Genomic DNA, 19,340 nt, shown 5'->3' on the forward strand with positions numbered 1-19,340 from the left:
TTTTTTTGAATAGTTATTGAGTACCTACTATGTGCCTTAGGAACTCCTAAGCAAAAACAGAAACAGCGCTTGCTCATGGATCCTATAGTTTAGTGGAGGAGGGAGACGGACATTAACCAGGTAACCACACAAATAAAAATTGTTATAAGTTGATAAATGCATTGAAGAAAAAGCAGGGAGTCCTACTATCTAAGTAAATAAAGGGGATTTACTTAGTCTGGGGAGTTAGGACAAGAGTTCCTGAGGAAGTGACAGTAGAGTTGAAAGCTGAAGAATTCTTGGGCATTCAGCTGTTAACAGGGATGGACAGAGAAAGAATATTGGATCCTGAAGAAACAGCCTGTGGAAAGTGATGAGGCAGGCAGGGTCTGGTCCTATTTTGAGGAACTGAAAAGGGGACAGTCTGAAAGGGAGAATGATATGAGAGCAAAGGAGAAAAGCAGATTATGAGGAAAACCATGAGAAGCCACTGAAGGGTTGTAAGCAGGGGAGTGGCATGGTCAGATGCAGTAGAAATGGCAGCCCTCTGGAGATAGAGTGCACATACTTCAACCAGCAGGCAAAAAAGACAAATCCTGGAAGCAAAGGAACGGTGCTAGGAGGAGAAATATGAACTCTGTAAATGGGATAAATAGAATGTCTTCTATTTTTTAGAGTATTAAAAAGAATCAGCAACATCCACACAAAATTTGTATAGGAATATTCAAAGCAGTATTATTCATAATAGCCAAAAAGTAGAAACAACTGAATTGTCTGTCAACTGATAAGCTGGCCAATAACCTGTGCTATATACATAGAATGGAATTGTTATTTGGCAATAAAAAATAAATGAAGTACTGATACATGCTTCAACATGGATGATCCTTTAACACATGCTAAATGAACAAAGTGAGACACAAGAGACCATGTATTGTATGACTCCATTTATATGAACTGTCCAGAATAGGCAAGTCTTTTTTATTTTTTATTTATTTTTATTATACTTTAAGTTCTAAGGTACATGTGCACAACGTGCAGGTTTGTTACATAGGTATACATGTGCCATGTTGGTTTGCTGCACCCATCAACTTGTCATTTACATTAGGTATTTCTCCTAATGCTATCCCTCCCCCAGCCCCCCAGCCCCTGACAGGCCCCGGTGTGCGATGTTCCCTGCCTTGTGTCCTGTGTCCATGTGTTCTCATTGTTCAACTCCCATCTAAGAGTGAGAACATATGGTGTTTGGTTTTCTGTCCTTGTGATAGTTTGCTTAGAATGATGGTTTCCAGCTTCGGCATAGGCAAGTCTTTAGAGACATAAAGTTGATTGGCTGCTACTGAGTACATGAGTTTCTTTTAGGGAGGAACAAAACTGCTAAAATTAGATTTTGATGACAGTTGCACAACTGTAAATCTACCAGAAGCACTGAATTGTATGGTAGATGGATTACATCTCAGTAAAACTGTTAACACAGTTTTAAAAAGAATCCAGGAACTGGGGACACAGCAGAACTGGATCTCAATCCTAATTTTTTCTCACTTTGTGTTAATTGTACTGCAAATAATTGTAGCTAGCACAAGAGACCACAATGACTGTCTTGCTAAGGTGAGTTGGGAGGATTTATTTCGGGCTCTGTTAATACATGTTCGATTGGGAGATTTGGGCCCAGAGTTCATCTAAATTAGCAGTACCAAGCAGCTGTTTCAGTTAATCATTAAGAGGGCTGTAAACACTCAAAAAGTACTCAATTAGCATTTTAAAAGAATGGTCCTACTTTGTTAAAATAGTACTTTTTCTCTTTTTGGCGTTTTTCCTTTTAAAAAGTAGCCCTATGTATCTTGAAATCTTGCTTTCGTTAAAATTAAGGTGTTAGCTTAACTTTAGGATATTGCCTCAGACCTTTTAAAAAATTTGCTATCTAGTTCTTAAACTCTGATTAGGAACATATGAATCATTATTTAATACTACACAGGTTCAAAATAGCTTAAGAGAAACGGAATTCGAGGTTGAGCAGGTGGCAGTGTTTCCATTTCCACACTCTGAGAAGGCCAAGGTTTCTTAGGGAAGCATTCCTGGTATCTGTATCAACCACTTTCAGAGTTATTCAGCTGGTGTGTGTGTGTGTGTGTGTGTGTGTATGTCTAATTTCATATGGGTTGAGCTGCTGACTCTGTTAGGTTTCCATAAAAAATCATTTCATTTCTCTTTCCAGCTTCCGTCCTACTGGTATGTGCATGTTAAAGTGTAATTCAGGCTTAACTACTTTAGGTGTAGGCTAGTTAAATTGCTTTGTTTTATGTATGAGGAAGCTGAGACTCAGTGGTGATAAGGAACCTTGATTTGGTTGTATCACTAATGACAGAGCTTCGAGTTGGAACTCACCTCCTGATTCGTTTCTTTTGGTGAAACATCCTCTTGATTTCCGAGCTTTCAACCTCTATCTTTTCAAATCTTACACTAAAGAATAAGTACCTGCATAGAATTTCATTTTCTGTTCTCAGAATTGACTTTAAGAATAGACAACAGAGGTGGTTGTCAGTGTAGCGTAATGGAGGGAAAAAAATTAAAGATGGGCCCTTCCTTTTCAGCCACTTGTTTTCCCCCAGGTAACAAAAGAAAATCCTCCATTTTATTTTTCCTAGTAATTAGGAGAAATCCACGTGTTTCAACAAAGGCAGAAACAGCATCAGGACTCTGACCTAATGGATTTTAGAAATGTTGAGATCAATGGAAATTAAATTAAATTTCATGACTGTCTGTCACCTGGCCTATAAATCTCCTAATCTCCCTTACTTCTGCTTTGGCCTCTTTAAGACCCATTCTTTTCAAGGATGAGACTTTTTTTAAAAAAGTAAACTCTGGGTGTCTCTCCCCTCTTAAAAACTCTGTAATACCTTATATTGCGTTTAGAATAAACTTTCAATTCCTTTCTTGGCTAACAAAGCCTTACAGGATCTGGCCCGTGCTAGTTTCTGACAGAGCAAGAGCATTACCATCTTGGACAAGCACTGCCATTTTAAGTTCCCCTTGATTAAAAACCGCCTAAATCCAGTCCCAGAAACATCAGACTAATGGCTAATGTCAGCATGACCATAAACCACAAATGACACTTCCGACCAGAAACATTCCAACCCTGAGATAAACCCCCCTCTGATCAGAAATATGCCTCCCCTGCAACCAGACATTACACCCGTGGCAATAAAACTCTCCTCCACCCAGAAACATTCCAAGCCTACAATATGCTCTCCCTCCCTAAACCACTAAATACCTTTAGTCTGTAAAAAAGAACACTCCTGACGGAAATCGGCCAGAAGCCCCTCTCAGGTTTATTCTCCAAAATAAACCTGTCTCTGTTAAGCTGCTTTTTGTGTTTCTTTCTTTCTTTAACTCTTACAGTTTCCATCTCCAGGCTCAAGAAAGTTTACTTTCTCATTTCCTCTTCCCTCAAATGCACTAGAATAAATTCTTACTTAGGGCCTTTGAATTAGTGTTATGCTTTTCCTGGAATGCTCTACGCTCTGATTTTTGCGTCTGACTGTTATTCAAATCGCTGCTAAAATATCTCCTCCTTAAAAGGGCATCCCCTTTACTAGCCACTCAATCACCATCACCATCACGTCACTTATTGTAACTTCTTTGCATACAGCTTAAAACCAACAGATTTTTTTTTTCTTTTCACCCTCAGATAAGTTCCCTAGAATCTACACTACTTGTCTTCATCATTGTTCAATCAACAGCCTGGAGTAGTGTTTGTTGAATGAAGAAATGAACAAATGAATGCACCCTTTCGTCCGTGACCCTCTCCTCTGAACAGGGCAAAACTTAACTCACAACGAGGATACGCTCAAAAATGTCTTTCTCATTGCCAGGTGTTTCCTCTCTTGAGGAACAGATGCCCTTTAGGGCAATTTGACTGGACTGGCCCTTCCGATTTTAGGTGAAAATAATCAGCATAACAGCTTTTCATCTCTGGCTAGGCTTCCCAGTGACCAAAGCTTTACTTTCCGATTTCCATACCATGTAAAGACATCAGGGTGAGCACTAGGGCCCTGAGAACCCCGGAAGCTACTTCTTGACTGGGATAGGGCCGGTTGCCCGGTGCGCTGTGAGTGGTCCTCCCTGGAGATGCTGGGAGAAGGGGCGGAGCCATCAGAAAGGATGAGCCTTCCATGGGCCTTCGGATCTGGTGGGGCTGCCACTTTGGGAAGAGCCCCGGGCTTCGGAAGAAAGCAAAACTAGCCTTGTGGCGAAGAAGGAGCCCAGCTGGCCCCAGGCTGTTAAGACTAAGGGGTCGACGGAAAAGAGGCAGAGCCTGAAACCAAATCTGCGGAGCAAGCCAAGGCCTGGGGACTTGCCAGAGGAAAGGGTTAAGCCGTTTCCAAGGCAACGGACCAGGAAGCGCGCAAGACGTCCGCCGCAGGTTCGTAGGTCGCCCTCGAATTTAAAGCTCCCAAGGCTGAGCGGGTCCCGGCCAATGGAGAGGCCCCCTTTAAGTCATGTGACCAGCGGGGCTGCCCCGCGGGCTGCTCCGGAGCACGTGGGAAGGCTTTTTTTTCCTGTTCCTTCTTTCCCTTTTTAAACGCCCACCCACTTTTGCGCGGGCTCGGCCGCGGAATTCTTCTCGCGAGAGGCGCGCTGCCCTCTCGCGAGAGAGAGTGGGAGGCGTGGAGAGTAGGCGGTGTTGCGGGCAGGAGCTGCGGCGGCGGCGGAAGCCGAGGGGTGGGCAGGGCGGGGGCGGGCCGCGGGGCTGGGAGGGGGGAGGGCTGGGGGTCAGCGCAGGAGGGGGCCAGCTTGCTTGCCCGGCTCGCTCACGGGTCGTTGCGGCCGGTGACATGTCCGTGAGCTGCGGAGGCTGCGGCCCCCAGGTGAGCCGGGCGCCGACGTGCTTGCCGCGGAGGCTGCGTTTAGATGGGGTGGCGGCGGGTGTGCGGCCGGCATGGATGGAGCGGCCCGGCTCCGGCGCCCCAGCCCCTCCGCCTGCCGGTGGTCCCGCTTCTGGCTTCGGGGCCGCTCGAGAGCTGCGCCTTCGCATGGCGGAGGGAGGAGGGCGGGAGGAGCGCGGCCGAGGGAGGAAACTCACGGCACCGGGCCCAGAGTAGAGGGAGGTGCTGGGTCTCGAGACGCGTCTTCCTGGGGTCCCAAGTGTGGCGGTGGGGCTGCCGCACCTTTTAATGACAGGCTGTTTCCATCCCCGGGGTGGTCTTCAGAGACGGCCCCCGGGTGCGTGGTGCGCGTGCTTAGTGTGTGTTCGTGGTGTGCGCACAGGAACATTTGGAGCGGTTGGGAGGACGTTGCACTTTGTTCCCGAACAGCATCCTTCACTGTCAAAACCCCGGAGCCCTGGAAGCAGGCGCTGCTCAGATCTTGTGACAGAAACGGAAGGCGTCAAGCGGCCCCTCGAAGTATTGATATTTGGATTTGCTGTCAAATACCCTCCTAGGCTAATAATGGCTTAAGGCTGGCCATAAAGTACTCCGAATGGATTGAGTATACTGCTGTTAATCCAGGCATCTAAGCTGCTTTATAAAAAATATGTAGATGTAACCGAAGTATTAAAAAAAAGGTGACAATGACAGTAAAAGCTGACATTTTTTCTCTTCCCCGTATTATCAGCTTTCACTTTTTTCTCTGCTTTCTCTGTCTTCTAAAACCATATAAAGTTGGATGTGGTTTAGCTTTAGATGTTAAGGAGTTTCATGGTGAGAAAGACTGCTGAGACACATATCTAAATAGCTTTAGTACAAACTGGAGTTAATTCCTCTTCTCTTTTCAGCTTTTCAATCTCTTGCAAAATGCTCGTTTTGCTTGGCTGCTTCCCACTGTTTTAGAAATGTCATGTCGATTATTATTTCGTTATGTCTGAAAATACTCAAAATATGGAGTACTAAGAAAAAATGGGGTATCAGTAATGCACAGATATATTTTTTTTAATGTCATGATTTTAGGATGGCAGCCCAGTGCCTGGCATGATTGGTGTCAGTTAAAATAGTGCAATTAAATGATTTTTTTTTTTTTGAAAAACACATTTACTTTTTCAAACGGTACCCTGATTATTCATTTTTTCTTGTCGTTGTTCCTCCTGACAAAACTAACCCGGGGTGGACAGTGAATGTCACTATTGTAGCTGTAACAGTAATTTATGAAAGGTCAAAGAGTGTAAGGGAATCAGGGAAGAAGTGGGTTCCCAAGCTGAGCTAGAGACTAGTGTATGTACCCACATAACTGCAGTATTGACAAGATTGATAAGGGCCTAGCAGTGGACTCCTAGGCCAGTGATATTTTGCAGTTGTTGAGGATACGGGAAGTTGCCTAAGACATGGAACCATAGTGAGAAATTCTCTAGCCTTCTCTAGCTCCCTGAACTCCAGGGATAAGTCTAGAGGCTAAAGAAGTCCTCTTTTGCCTTTAGAGGCTGGAAAAAATATGGTACTTTTAATTTTTTTATTTTTTAATTTTAGGAACTTACTGTCTGGAAAAGGAACTCAAACAAATTTGGACAATATATTAGGGCCATTTTAAGAGAAAATGCCAGTTGTAAATAGAGGAATTCTGTCTATACGTGACAAAAATGTGAAAGACTTAGAAAATATCTCTTTGTGAATGGGCAGAGGAGACCAGTGTTGATTAGAAGAAATTCCTTCTTACTCCATCTTAGCAAACTAATTTTCAGAAATAGAAAAATAAATTTTTTGGCTGGTCTTCATAACCTTTTGGCAAGAGTTTCAAACTTGTAGGGTGTGTGGTGTTTGGTTTTTCAAAAGTAATTGAAGTAACTTTGGACAGGGTAACTGATTTTGTTTTTTTTCCTGTCTTGTGGTCTGCATTTTATTAATCAACTACCTGGAAGGATTGAAGAGTGAGGACAGGTCGAGAAAAGCTTTAAGTTAAGCCTGGGCATGAGTTAAGGGTCAATAAGCTGGTAATATGGGGAAGAGAAAGAAAAATGCTTTATCAGTTTAAAAGCAGCCTGGGAAGATCCAAATGTCTTGATTCTTCCAGTCATCCTTACATGTAAAAGTTTATTAAAAAAATACTTCTGGGCCAGGCTTGGTGCCTTACACTTGTAATCTCAGGACTTTAGGAGGCTGAGGTGGGTGAATCACTTGAGACCAGGAGTTCAAGACTAGCCTGGCCAACATGGAAAAACCCTGTCTTTACTAAAAAATACAAAAATTAGCCACGTGTCATAGCACATGCTTGTAATCCCATCTAGTCGAGAGGCTGAGGCACAAGAATTGCTTGAGCCTGGGAGACGGAGATTGCAGTGAGCCGAGATCGTGCCACTGCACTCCACCCTGGGCGACTGAGTGAGACTCTGCCTCAAAAAACAACAACAAAAAACTTCTGGAGTAAAGGCATTTGAAATTTGTAGATTAGAGACTGGACATGGTAAAAGGAGAAAAGTTATCATTTTTAGAATAATCTGAGAATGTTTCTTGGGAAATAAAATAAATGGGGTAGAGGCCTGGAACAGAGAGGATGTTACTTGAATGAAAATGAGGTATATTATAAAGAGTTTGGGTTTGGGAGTCAGGTCTATTAATTAAATGAGCCTCATTTTCTTCATACCCACCTCAAAAATTTAGTGCTTACTCAGTGTTTTTATTTCTGCCTCCCGTAATGGTTTGAGGATTCTTTGATTGCAAGGAAGAAAAAGCCAATTTAATTAGCCTACTTAAAAAGAAAGCATTTGTCATACAGTGCTGCTGAAGTCCATTGCATGATTCCAATTCAGCGTTTTGGGAACCAGAAAGTCTTCAGGCAGTTACTCTTCCAGTTTTTCTCTGGAAGCACATGGTCTTATGTCTCTGCTACTCACCGCAGGTCTGTTCCAGTTTCTTTCAGATTGACCTTCTCTTTAAAGCTCTTGGTTTCCACTTCCCCAAGACTTTGATTTGCATGAGACTTTGGTTTGCCATGATGCCAACACCAGACTCACTGACTATGCAACATGGTTCTCAGTAAACATCTCCAAGTCTCAGTTATGTTTCTAGAGAGAGAATCCAGTTGTTCAGGTTTCTGCTTCTAGCACAGTTGGATGGGGAGTGAGGAAAGATGGGAATGGGAAAAATGGATGAGGAAGAGACTTAGATTTGTCTCACAGTTTGCAGGGCTGCACGTTTTAAACTGGCCATGCCAACATCTTTAACAAAAGGAGAGTGGACAGGGAGGAAGTGATGGATACCTCAGGTGTGCTTTAACATCCTGCAATTTGAGTTCTTCCTCTGGCACTGCATTGAACTTGCTCTCAGCTTGGTAATGTTCTAACCAGATCTAACCAGTAGTCTCTTTACAGGACAGATTCTCCTGGGTGTGGGAGTTAAGGCAAATTACTGAAATGCTTGATGACTCAGTTTCCCTATGTGTAGAATGGGCATAATAGCACCTTCTGTGGTGAGAATTATGAATTCATGTGTGTAAAGCAATTAAACAGTGGCTGGCATATGGCAGGCACAATGCAAGGGTACAGTATTAGTATTTGTCGAGAGCATACCGTGTGGCAGGTACTGTGATAAGGTCATGTTCAGAGAGGAAAGAATTTCTGCACTCAAGAGGTTTAGAAGTCTAGTGCTGACCACTCATGCTTAAAACCATTTCTTGACTTCAGCGACACTAAATTCTTCTAAATCTCTACCTCACCTACGTTTCTGACTGACATTTATTTGTGGTTCCTTTTATACCGGCCCTGGAACCCTTTATCGTGGTTGTTTCCGTAGATGCTCTCTTGAATTTCTGTTCTTTCCCAGTCTCTGAGACCAGCTTTCAGGTTCTCTATATGTGGATTATTCTTAGAGTAACATCTCCAGCTCTGACCCCAAGTAAATCTCTTAAGTTTTAGTTCTTTTTTTGGGTATTATTATTTATATAATTTATATATTTTGAGACATGGTCTTGCTCTGTCGCCCAGGCTAGGGTTCAGTGGCGCAATCTTGGCTCACTGCAACCACCTCCTCCCAGGGCTCAAGCGATTCTCCCTTCTCAGCTTCCTGAGTAGCTGGAACCACAGGTGTGTGCCACCATGCCTAGCTAATTTTTATATTTTTTGTAGAGATGGGGTTTCACCGTGTTGGCCAGGCTGGTCTCAAACTCCTAGGCTCAAGCCGTCCACCTGCCTTGGCCTCCCAGTGTGCTGGGATTACAGGTATGCGCCCACTGTACCCAGCCTCTTGGATATTCCTATGTTGATATAAAACACTGTCTTCCAGTTACCTTCTAATTTGCAAAGCCTTCTAATTTACCTTCTAATTTGCAAAGAAATTTTCTTTCAGCAACCTAGGCTTGAAACCTTAAAAGTTATTTTTCACATTCTTCTTTTTTTATGCTCTAATATACCCTGTTAGTTAATAGGTTCTGTGTGGGCTTTTGGGTGTTTCCTGTGACCAGCCCATCTGCAAAGTAGATCTGTTGACTTATTTCGGCTCCTGGCAGCTTAGGATAGATCCTTATGTTTGTAAGAGCTTCTTAAATGCCTTTTCAGCAATATACTCTTAGAGTCATGGTGTCATAGATGTCACTGATAAAAAGAAATGTGTTCCTGGGTTAAAATTCTGAACACATTTTCTGTTAGAAATAATCTTGTGGATAGGGCTACGTACAAGATTAAGAATGTTACTCCATTTTCTAGGGAGCATATTCATGTTGAAAGCACAATCTCGAGATTTTAGTTTTTTGTCGTTGCATTTTTTTGTAGGTATTCAGTTACATAGCATTTTAATTATAGCATATCATCCTTATAATATTGCCATACACGTATACAAAGTTTTATTATAAATCAGTTGTTGAAAATATTTTTGAAAGTCAAATATATTACAACTGCACACTCAATAGTGAAACTAAGATAATCATTTGAGGGCGTATATCCTTTACAGTGGTTTCTTAAAACTGTATTCAAATGTAGGTCTAATGAGTTTTTTATTATGAAAATGTTAACTGTTTTATCCTCCTGCCTTCATCTGATTATTCTAATTAACTTCTAACAATGGACCGTTGCATGCTGTTTTTAAAAGTTGTGTTTATTGTTGCTGAATAGGTAGTTTTGAAGTCAATAGCCATTCACACTTAGTACTTTGTCAACTAGACTCATGTTATTCCTTTCAATACCAATGGCTAGTTGGGCTCAAACATACCTTATAAGTAGATCTCAATCTGGAATGCAGTTGAAAAATCAATAATTTTCTCTATGACTGTTTGGGAAAACAAAAGTGACAGAACAAATATCCTTGGATTAATTTTATAAAAAGTCGTTAGGTAAGTGGCCCTAACTATTTTCTATTTGGTGATGTTGCTTTTGCCACCAAGTGCCTGTCTGCATTCATGTCATTGATGAAATTTCTCTTCACTGTACAGCTCGTTCACTTCAGTAAATGTATGGTTGCTTATTATGAGTAAGGCCTTTGGGGAATGCAGAGATGAGTAAGGCATGGCGATGGAAGGAAATTCAGTGTTGTATCCCAATCACTGTTACTTAGATGCTTGGTGAATATATGTGTTGAACTTTGGTAGTACTTACAGTCCAATGCAGGGCATAGACATGTAGACATTTAACTGTTACATAAGGCACTGTAGTCTAAAGTGCTAAAATAGAGCAAGTGGTGATTTTGCCCCCCAAGGAAATGTTTGGTAATATTTGGAGACAGCTTTGGTTACTGCAGCTGAGTGAGTGCTACTGACATCTAGTGGGTAGAGGCCAAGGAAGCTGCTAAGTGTCCTATCACGCATACACAGCCTCCTACAACAAAGACTTATCTGACCCAAAATGTTAGTAATGCTGAGATTGAGAAACCCTGTAGCAGTAAGAACATATATATTGTGAATGCAGGAATGAGGTTGAGGATTAAAAAGGAAAAAGGCAGAAACTATAAAGAAGCAAATATCTTAATAGATATTAAGACATACTAAAATCATTTTATACGATTGACTGTTGTTTTGAAAAACAAAATAGTATCTGATAGCTGTAGTAGTTTTAGATTTTGTAAGTCAAATAACAGGTCTGTACCCAAGAAAGGAACTTAGCTTCTTTATTTGCAAAAAGGGGGATAACATCACTTTTATTCTGCTGTTCACCTATTAGGTATTATTCTGTTTTATTTTTCTAGTGTTTGTGTTAGGGTTTACAAGATAACTTATTACAGGTTTTCTTCAAATAACATCACTTCATGTTTAATGTAGAAATCTATGACAGTCTTTTTTTGTCTCCATCTCCCCTGCTACATTTTTTATCCTATTTTGTCATACATTTTATCAATATGTCTGTCTTAAACCCTCTAATTCATTGTTACTATTTTTAAACAGTTATATTTTAACTATTTAAAAGGGATTGAAAAGTGAAGAATAACTTCTATTACCCTCATATTTACCATTTCAGATGTTCTTTATTCCTTTGTGTAAGATTCAGATTTCCATCTGGTATTGTTTTACTTTGCCTGAAGAATTTCTTTCCATAGTTACTCTAGTGGTGGTCAACTGGTGGTGAATTTTCACGGCCGTTATTCATCTGAATAAATTTATTTTGCCTTAATTTTTGAAATATATTTTCATTGAGTATATCTGGGTTGATGCTTTTTTTTTTCTTCTTAGTACTTTGAAGATAGTGCTCCATTGTCTTGTTTTCTGGTTCATATAGATGTGAAGTCTGTTGTCCTTGGTTCCTCCGTATATAATGTGTACTTTTTTCCTGGTCAATTAATATTTTCTCTTTATCACTGGTTTTCAGCCATTTGGTTATGATTTGCCTTGGCTTTCTTTATGTTTATTCTTAGGGTTTGCTGAGCTTCGTTGGTACTGTCAGTTTATGGTTTTCATCAAATTTGGGAAGTTCTCTGCTATTTTGTCTTCAAATATTTTTTTCTTCTGCACTCACTTCCCCAGTGTGCGCGCGTGCACACACACACACACACACACTCTCTCTCTTTCTTTCTCTCTCTCTTTCTCTTTCTTTCTCTCTCTTTCTCTCTCTCTCTCTCACTCACTTGCTCACTCACTGTCTCTCTTCGTGGAACTCCAGTTATTCACCTTTTATGGTGCTTAAAAAGTCACTTACACTCTAGGTTTGTTGTTTTTAAGTTTTGTCTCTCCATGTTTCATTTTGGATAGTTTCTATTACATTGTCTACAAGTTCACTGAGCTTTTCTTCTCTAGTTTAATCTGTTAATTGTATCCAGTATGGTTTTTGTTTCAGTATATTTAATTTTCATCTCTAAAAGTTCAACTTTGGTGTCTTTTGTATTTTCTCCTTCTCTCCTTATCATGATGTTTTCCTCTCACTTCTTGAGTATATGGAACATATTTGTACTATAGTTTTACAATCCTTTTCTGTTCCTGCCATCATCACTGTCATTTCTAGGTCTTCATTTATTGCCTTTTTTCTCCTGGTTATGGTTCATATTTTTCTCTTCCTTTGCATGCTTGGTAATTTTTATTGTATGCCAGCCATTGAGTTTATACTGTTGCTTGCTTGATTTATTATATTACTGAAGTGTGTTGGATTTAGTTGGGTTGCACAGTTATTCGGAATATGTTGGATTGTTTCAGGACTTGCTTTTAGAATTTATTAGTGTGGGTCCAGAACAGTTTTTAACATAGTGCTGAATTATTGTCTCTACTAAGGCTGCTTCTACTAAGGCTGCTACTTCTTCTGAGGAGTCTATCATTGCCTGATACATTACAAGTTTTTTCTATTCTGGTGGAATATATTATGGTTTATCTGTAGGGCTCTCACTTACTTTCAGCTCTCCCTCCAACATAATACCCTGTAAATTCTAGCCATCATGGTCTCCCCAAACTGATCTGTGTTTAAAACTCAGTGAAACCACCAGACTGCTTGGCTTTCCTTTCCCTGTATTGTGACCTGGAAGTAGCTGGCAGCCAGTGTTTCCCTTCTCTCAGGGATCACAATCCCGTGTTGCCTGTTGTCTGATGTTTAAAACCAATGTTTCATGTATATTCTATCCTGTTTTCTTATAGTTATATTCAACAGAATATTAATTTTTAACACTTGGCCATTTGGCATTTGGTCAAAATGTGTATTTGGAGCATTTACTTTAAATGTGATCTCAGATACTGTAAAGTAGAAATTATTGGAAACAAATGTGTTTTCAGAAACTCATTAAATGTAGACATACTCATTTAAATATTTGAAGGCATACTTTGTTCTTTATTCTGTTTTATGTTTTTCAGCCTACATCATGCTTTGAACTTTGTTCTTTAAATATGTTACTTTTTATTTATTAGTTCAGCAGATGTTTGAATGCCTACTATGTAAAAATACATAAAACACTTTTGTCCTCAGGGAACTTACAACAGGAGGGAAGTATGCAAACAGTGGCACCAAAGGATTAAACTATAAACCACTTAGGGAGCACAAAGGAGGTGGCTACTATTTGGGCAAGGAGGGATAAAGGAGAGATATGAGCCAAGTCTATTTTAGGGAGGGAAGTTTTTGAACTGATGTGTGAATAGTAAGTAGCAGTTCAGCTGATGGAAGAGAGAGGGTAGATTTGAGAGAAGTTTAGGAGAATGACAAGTCAGGATTTGGCAATTTACTAGACGAGGTAGTCTGTAGGAATTGAGGGGAAGACCAGTTTCCAGCTTGGCCTACTGGTTGGGTTTGGTTTAATGGCTCTTACTGAGGTAGAGAATACAGGAGGAGATCGTTTAGGGAGAAAGTTTTATTTACCTTTTGAACATACAAATTTTCGAGTAACTGGGATATTTAATTGGAAATGTCTAATAGGAAATTAGATATACAGAACTGAAGAATAAATTAGGGGGTTATTTGCAAGTTAAAACCAGAGGTAAGGATAAAATGTCCTTGAAAAACTAAATAAAATGAGACGAGGATAAGGATGAAGACTAGGAAATATTAGTATTTGAGTAACAAGTTATGAAATAATTTAGGAAAGGAAATGTATATATAGAAAGACAGGTTTTTCTCAACCAGAAATTACATGTGGCACTTGTTAAAATTACAGATTCCTATGTTTCATGTAGACCTATTGAATTTGGATCTTCTGGTGGGGGAGTTGTGTGTGTTAGAAATAAGCTGATGTGTACATGTACTGAGGTTTGAGAACTAGTGCAGTAGGAAGAGAGTCAAGATATGGCAATATTGTTGATAGGCGCTTCACAGACTGGCATGGTTAATTCTCCTGATACAAAAAAGGTCAAGTAATAGGTGATGTCAACTTGAACATTTCTTAGGTCAGAGGAGATAAGGAAAGACTTGGAGAATATATATTTTTTAATTGTAAAAGAATTTATGTTCGTTCAGAAAAGTACAAAAGTCAACATACATAGACACAAAATGAAACACCCATGATTGTATCTACCCAGATGAAACCCATGTCTGTACTCATCTAGTGTATGTCTTCTTTTATATTACATATATAGATACACACGTAGTTATACAGATTTTTCACAAAATGGGATAATGCTAATATGCCGGAACCTGTCTTATTTTACTTAATGATCTACCATGTTCTCATATTGTAGATAGATGACATTTTATAAAATTTAAAAGTCCCACTTGTCATGGGTGACCACTGGCATCAGTTTAGTGTACCTCCTTCAAGTCATTTCCTATGGATGCACAAATATTTACATATGTGTGTCAGAGTTGTGTCTGTATGTAATTTTTTCTTTTCTTTCTTCTTTTTTTTTTTTTTTTTTGAGACTCTGTGGCCCAGGTTGGAGTGCAGTGGCACAATCTTGGCTCGCTGCAACCTCTGTCTCCTGGGTTCAAGCAATTCTTGTGCCTCAGCCTCCCGAGTGGCCGGGATTACAGGCATACACCACCACACCCAGCTAATTTTTGTATTTTTGGTAGAGCTGGGGTTTTGCCATGTTGCCCAGGCTGGTCTTGAACTCCTGGCCTCAAGTGATCTTCCTGCCTTGGCCTCCCAAAGTGCTGGGAGCAACTGTGCTAGGCCAGTTTTTTTTTTTTTTTTTAAATTACAAGTGAGAGCATGCTATTTACACCATTCTGCAACTTGCTCTTTCACGCCAGTATGGATCACTCTAACTCATTATTTCCAATAGCTGAGTAATAATCATGTGAATTTTTGAATTGATGAACTTCTAGGTTATTTTCAGTTTTTTCATTTTATTTCAGTGAATAGTCTTTCACATATCTTTGTGAATTTTGTGCAAGGATATATGTAGGATAAATTTTAAGAAGTGAAACAGCAGGACTAAAGGATATATGTATTTATTTTAAGTGCCCTATATCTCTGTTCTCTGTATTCTTTATAATTGTTTCTCAAATTGCTTTCATTTGTTTACTTTTTTGCATTCTGTGATTTTTCTTAAAATCTTCTTGGTTTTCCATTGTTTTTAGCAATGTTTGTTCTGCTTTTTTGTTACTTCTAAGGGGATTTCATTTGTTTAGTGACAGTTTTCTGTGTGTTTCCTGAGCTATAGTGGCTCACTTCGTAGTTTGCCTTGTCTGCCTCTTTCTTGTCTCTCATCTTCTTTTTTCCAAGCCATGTAGGTTCACTTTAATTTCTTTGACTATAAATAACGCACTTAGTTATTCTTTGCTTAGGACTCTTGTTTCTTCATCCAGAATAGGGCACAAAGCAGTAAAGCACTAAATGAAAAGTTTATCATAATACAAATGTATTTTAGGTGAATATACTGTATTTTTGTTCTTCTTGTGAAATCTGTCAAAAACGATGTGCTCTCTAATTATATAAGATGCTAAAGAAATCCTGCTCTACTAGCTGTTATCCTTTCTTCCCCCATCAATCTTTGCATCATTTCCAAAGATGATTTTTTTCTTTGCTTTACTAAAGTATGTCATATAATCTCATATTGGATTCGCTTTTATGTTGCACAGATATTCTCTAATAGATTTCTTTCTTCCTGAGACAGTATTTTACTTATGTTTCAATGAAAAAGTGGTGGAGTAGGGCAGTAAGTTGTTTTTCTTCCATGAGTGAAACAGAGTGTAAATATAGAATTAAACTGTTTCTCTTTCATTAATTTCGAACAATGATTTGAATTCTGAGATAATGTGAGTCTCAGGGGCATGATTATATTTGTCTGGATTTTTTCTTTTTGTGTATATTATATGTTGTTTGTTTTTCAGTGTTCCTTCACAGATCCCATACTGAATTCCTTTGCTTTATTATTCAATCTTGAATAAGGGTGTTTTATCTGGATCTGCTATTCAGGAAAATTGTGGGTAAAGTGAACTGGGGTAGCCAGCCCTGTCAAATCCCGGGTGTTGTTTCAGAGCACTCCCACCTCTCCCTGCCCCACTTTGAAACTGTTTCTTCTACCTTAGGTGCATGTTGCACCTGAGGGTGAGCAGCTCATTTAGATAGTTGGTCCCATTTATTAGATGGTGAAGTCTCTTGGGAGTTAATGTTTATCTTTGCTCAGTTGAGTTTAGTCAGCAGCTGCAAAGGTAATTGTTGTTTCCTATCTCTTTTCCCTACTTCCCTTTTAGGCAAGGTTAGGAGCAGACTCAGAGACTAAGTGATGTAAGGCGTGCCATTCCTTCGTCCTGCAGTATTGTTTTTAATGGCTGCCATGGCATCATTGTGGGAATGAACTTAAGATCATTTAATTACTCTCTTGTTTCTGGCATCTAGATTGCTTCTTATTTCTATTGTGAGTTGTAATGAACCAGACTATAAAACCTTTATGCACTGTAGAGGAGTGGTGAAGAGCCCCAGTGCTGGAGTTAGAAAATTTGGACTTGAATCCCACCTCTGCCATTTATTTACTGTGTGGGCTTGGGCAAATTGCTAAGCTTCTTCTTGCCTCAGTTTTTCTCATCGTCAAACTGGGGTCCTATTCTGTAGTCTTAAGGACAACATGAGATGTTTACATAAACCTCTTAGCAAAACAGAACACTTGGTGCATTATGAGCCCTTGTTAATAAGCTAGATGCTCTAGAATCATTATTTGCTTTGATGCATTCCCAAAAGCAGAAATGCTGAGTCAAAGAAGTATTTCCAGGGTTTTGACATGCATTACAACACTGCCTTGCAGGTGCCACTTTACTTAGGAGCCCTCTTTGACAGTCTCTGGTTTCTTGGAACCCTTATGCTGGCTTCTATGTTTTATGTTACATTTGAGAAAAGACCACTTGCCTCTGAGGCTTTCTGGCAGTTGAGGAGAACACTGTGGAGAAGAAAGGAGAGTGAAGTGGCCTGGGACAAATAAAAGGATTATCTTTGTGCTTTGGCCACTATACATTTTTATACTTAAACCTTGTTTTGATAATTTTTGGTCCACTTGATCATTTTGGTCCATAGGTAAATATTTAAGTCTTCTTTTACCTGTGTTGTATAGTTTTCAAAGTACCTCCTATAAATTATTTTTCATTTGAGTCTCACAGTAAACTTGTCTGGTAAATACGGTATCATATACATTGAGGAAAAAGTTCCAGAGACATTACAGTTTACCCAGAGGAAACAAAGCTAATAAGAGGCAGCACAGGAAGACGCATGATCCTCTTCTGGATTCTGGGGTATCACCCTTTACCTTGTGTTGATGGGAACTCCTTGTGTTAGGCTGAGCCTTTCTTATGATGCTGCTTCAATTTCAGTAATTAATCAGATTTTATTGTTATAGAGACCACTAGGGCTTATCTTAGTTCAGAATAGAATACAATCGTACTTCTTTGTCTACAAATTAAAATGTAGAAATCTCTAAACAAGTGTGTGTGTTTGTGCACTCACGCTGTAGTCTTAGCTGCATAGCAAAAGAATATACAATTTGAACTTCACTAAAATGTAGTTTTTTAAAAATTCTGACGGTGGGGGCTAGATTGAAGTTTGTTTTTGCGTATAAATCTCCTCATAGTATAAATTTATGTTAACCAAATGTCTTGGAAACCTCAGCTAAGGAATTCATTTTTTTGTTTGTTTTTTTCAGAAAATGGGTCTTACTATATTGTCTAGACTGGCCTTGAACTCCTGGGCTCAAGTAGTCCTCCCACATCAGCCTGTCGAGTAGCTGAGACTACAGGCATGTGCCACTGTGCCTGGCTTCAACTAGGCAATTCTTTATAAGACCAGATTGATTTTCTGAAAATACTTGAAACTAAGAATTTCTTAAATCTTTATTTATTTGATTTTTTAAAAAAAGTATTTAGTTCCCCACTTCTACTCTTTATTGTGATAAAACTTTTTCCTTTGAATGCTTTGAATGCAGGAGGCCCATATCTATCTTGTTTCTCTTGTATCCATAGCATCTAGCACAAGTAGATTTTAAATGAATGGACAAGATACTGTGGTCAAATGCAGATACCGAGTGGTTAATGCCTGGGTGGATTTAAGTTCTCAAAGATGTTAAAGCATCTTTAAAAAGTTGAGACTTAGTTTTGAGTGTTTCACCTGGCAGGTGTGTGTGTGTTAAGTACTGTTAATCATTTGACTTGGATGTCTTCTGAAATTTTGTCAATGGTATGCTCTTAAGCTTCCTATATAAAGAATTTATCTAATTTGATATGTGCAGATTCTCATTCGTGTATTATCAAACCCTTCTGCCCAAGAAATAAGAATGTCAAGAGCATTCACTGTTGCCATAGAGATGAGTGACTTTTGGGAGGCAGGGAAGTTGGAATTCTTTTTGTAATATTCTCTACTTAAGCTTTTATTTTTAAAATGTTTTTTAAAAAACTGTTTTTCAAATCTTTCTCTTTGACACTTTGCAATAAAAAAGGGCAGTGAGATTGAATAGGTAAAGGTGTAAACTATTTTATAATTTTGAACCAAAATATAAGATATTTATAATAATTTTCTATCTCATTAAGGGACCAATAGTCGTATATTTTTCAAATATTCTTGCTGGATTGCAAGTAAATTGGGGGGGTGCTCAGATTATTTTTGTTTGTTTTCATTTTTATTTTTCTTTTAATGACTGAGTTAAAATAAATTAATTTAGCACAAAATGCTTGCCTGAATTGTTAAGATCAATAAATAAGTTGTTTTCTTTTAATATGTTTTCTTTAGGTGTTTTGTGAATTAACTCTTCATTGATTATATACAACAAAAAATAGTTATGGCGACTTTCAGAAACAGTCACGTGAAGACTAAAGCATCTGTGAGAAAAGTAAGTTCACTCTATTAGGTTTCTTTTAGTGAAAGTTTTAATTAAAATGTTGATTTTTTTTTTAAGTCCTACAGCTATGATGTTTTGTTTAAATGAATCTTATTATTTGAATTAGTAACATTGAACTACTGCAAAGATTGGCATGTATGAAAATAGTGATACAAAATCATGATTACAATGATTTTATTTCCTAAAGATCACAGTGCTTTCTCCCCATTTTTTATCTACACATAGATATCCATCTCCTTTTTGCAATATAGGCTGTCAGGTGTAAGCTTTCTTATATACCTTTAGCT

At 39.0% G+C, this 19,340-nt stretch overlaps 1 protein-coding gene across 5 annotated transcripts in view; it reads left to right on the forward strand.

The window, feature by feature from the left end:
• The first annotated feature begins 3,924 nt into the window (after nucleotides 1-3,924).
• AKAP11 (A-kinase anchoring protein 11) overlaps nucleotides 3,925-19,340 on the forward strand; it is a 52,033-nt gene continuing 36,617 nt past the window's right edge. For 2 of the 5 annotated variants that reach the window (XM_054446225.2, XM_063650790.1), the window contains exons 1-2: nucleotides 3,925-4,399; nucleotides 18,945-19,044. In XM_054446225.2, coding sequence (XP_054302200.2) covers nucleotides 18,994-19,044 — 51 coding nt within the window. In that variant the 5' untranslated portion in view covers nucleotides 3,925-4,399; nucleotides 18,945-18,993. Of the gene's footprint in view, nucleotides 4,400-4,652; nucleotides 4,845-9,033; nucleotides 9,122-18,944; nucleotides 19,045-19,340 lie in introns of those variants that run through there. The other 3 variants (XM_054446224.2, XM_054446227.2, XM_054446226.2) reach the window with 2 other exon arrangements.

This window comes from Pongo pygmaeus, chromosome 14 (assembly GCF_028885625.2).
Source record: "Pongo pygmaeus isolate AG05252 chromosome 14, NHGRI_mPonPyg2-v2.0_pri, whole genome shotgun sequence".
In the NCBI taxonomy this organism is placed as follows: Eukaryota; Metazoa; Chordata; class Mammalia; order Primates; family Hominidae; genus Pongo; species Pongo pygmaeus.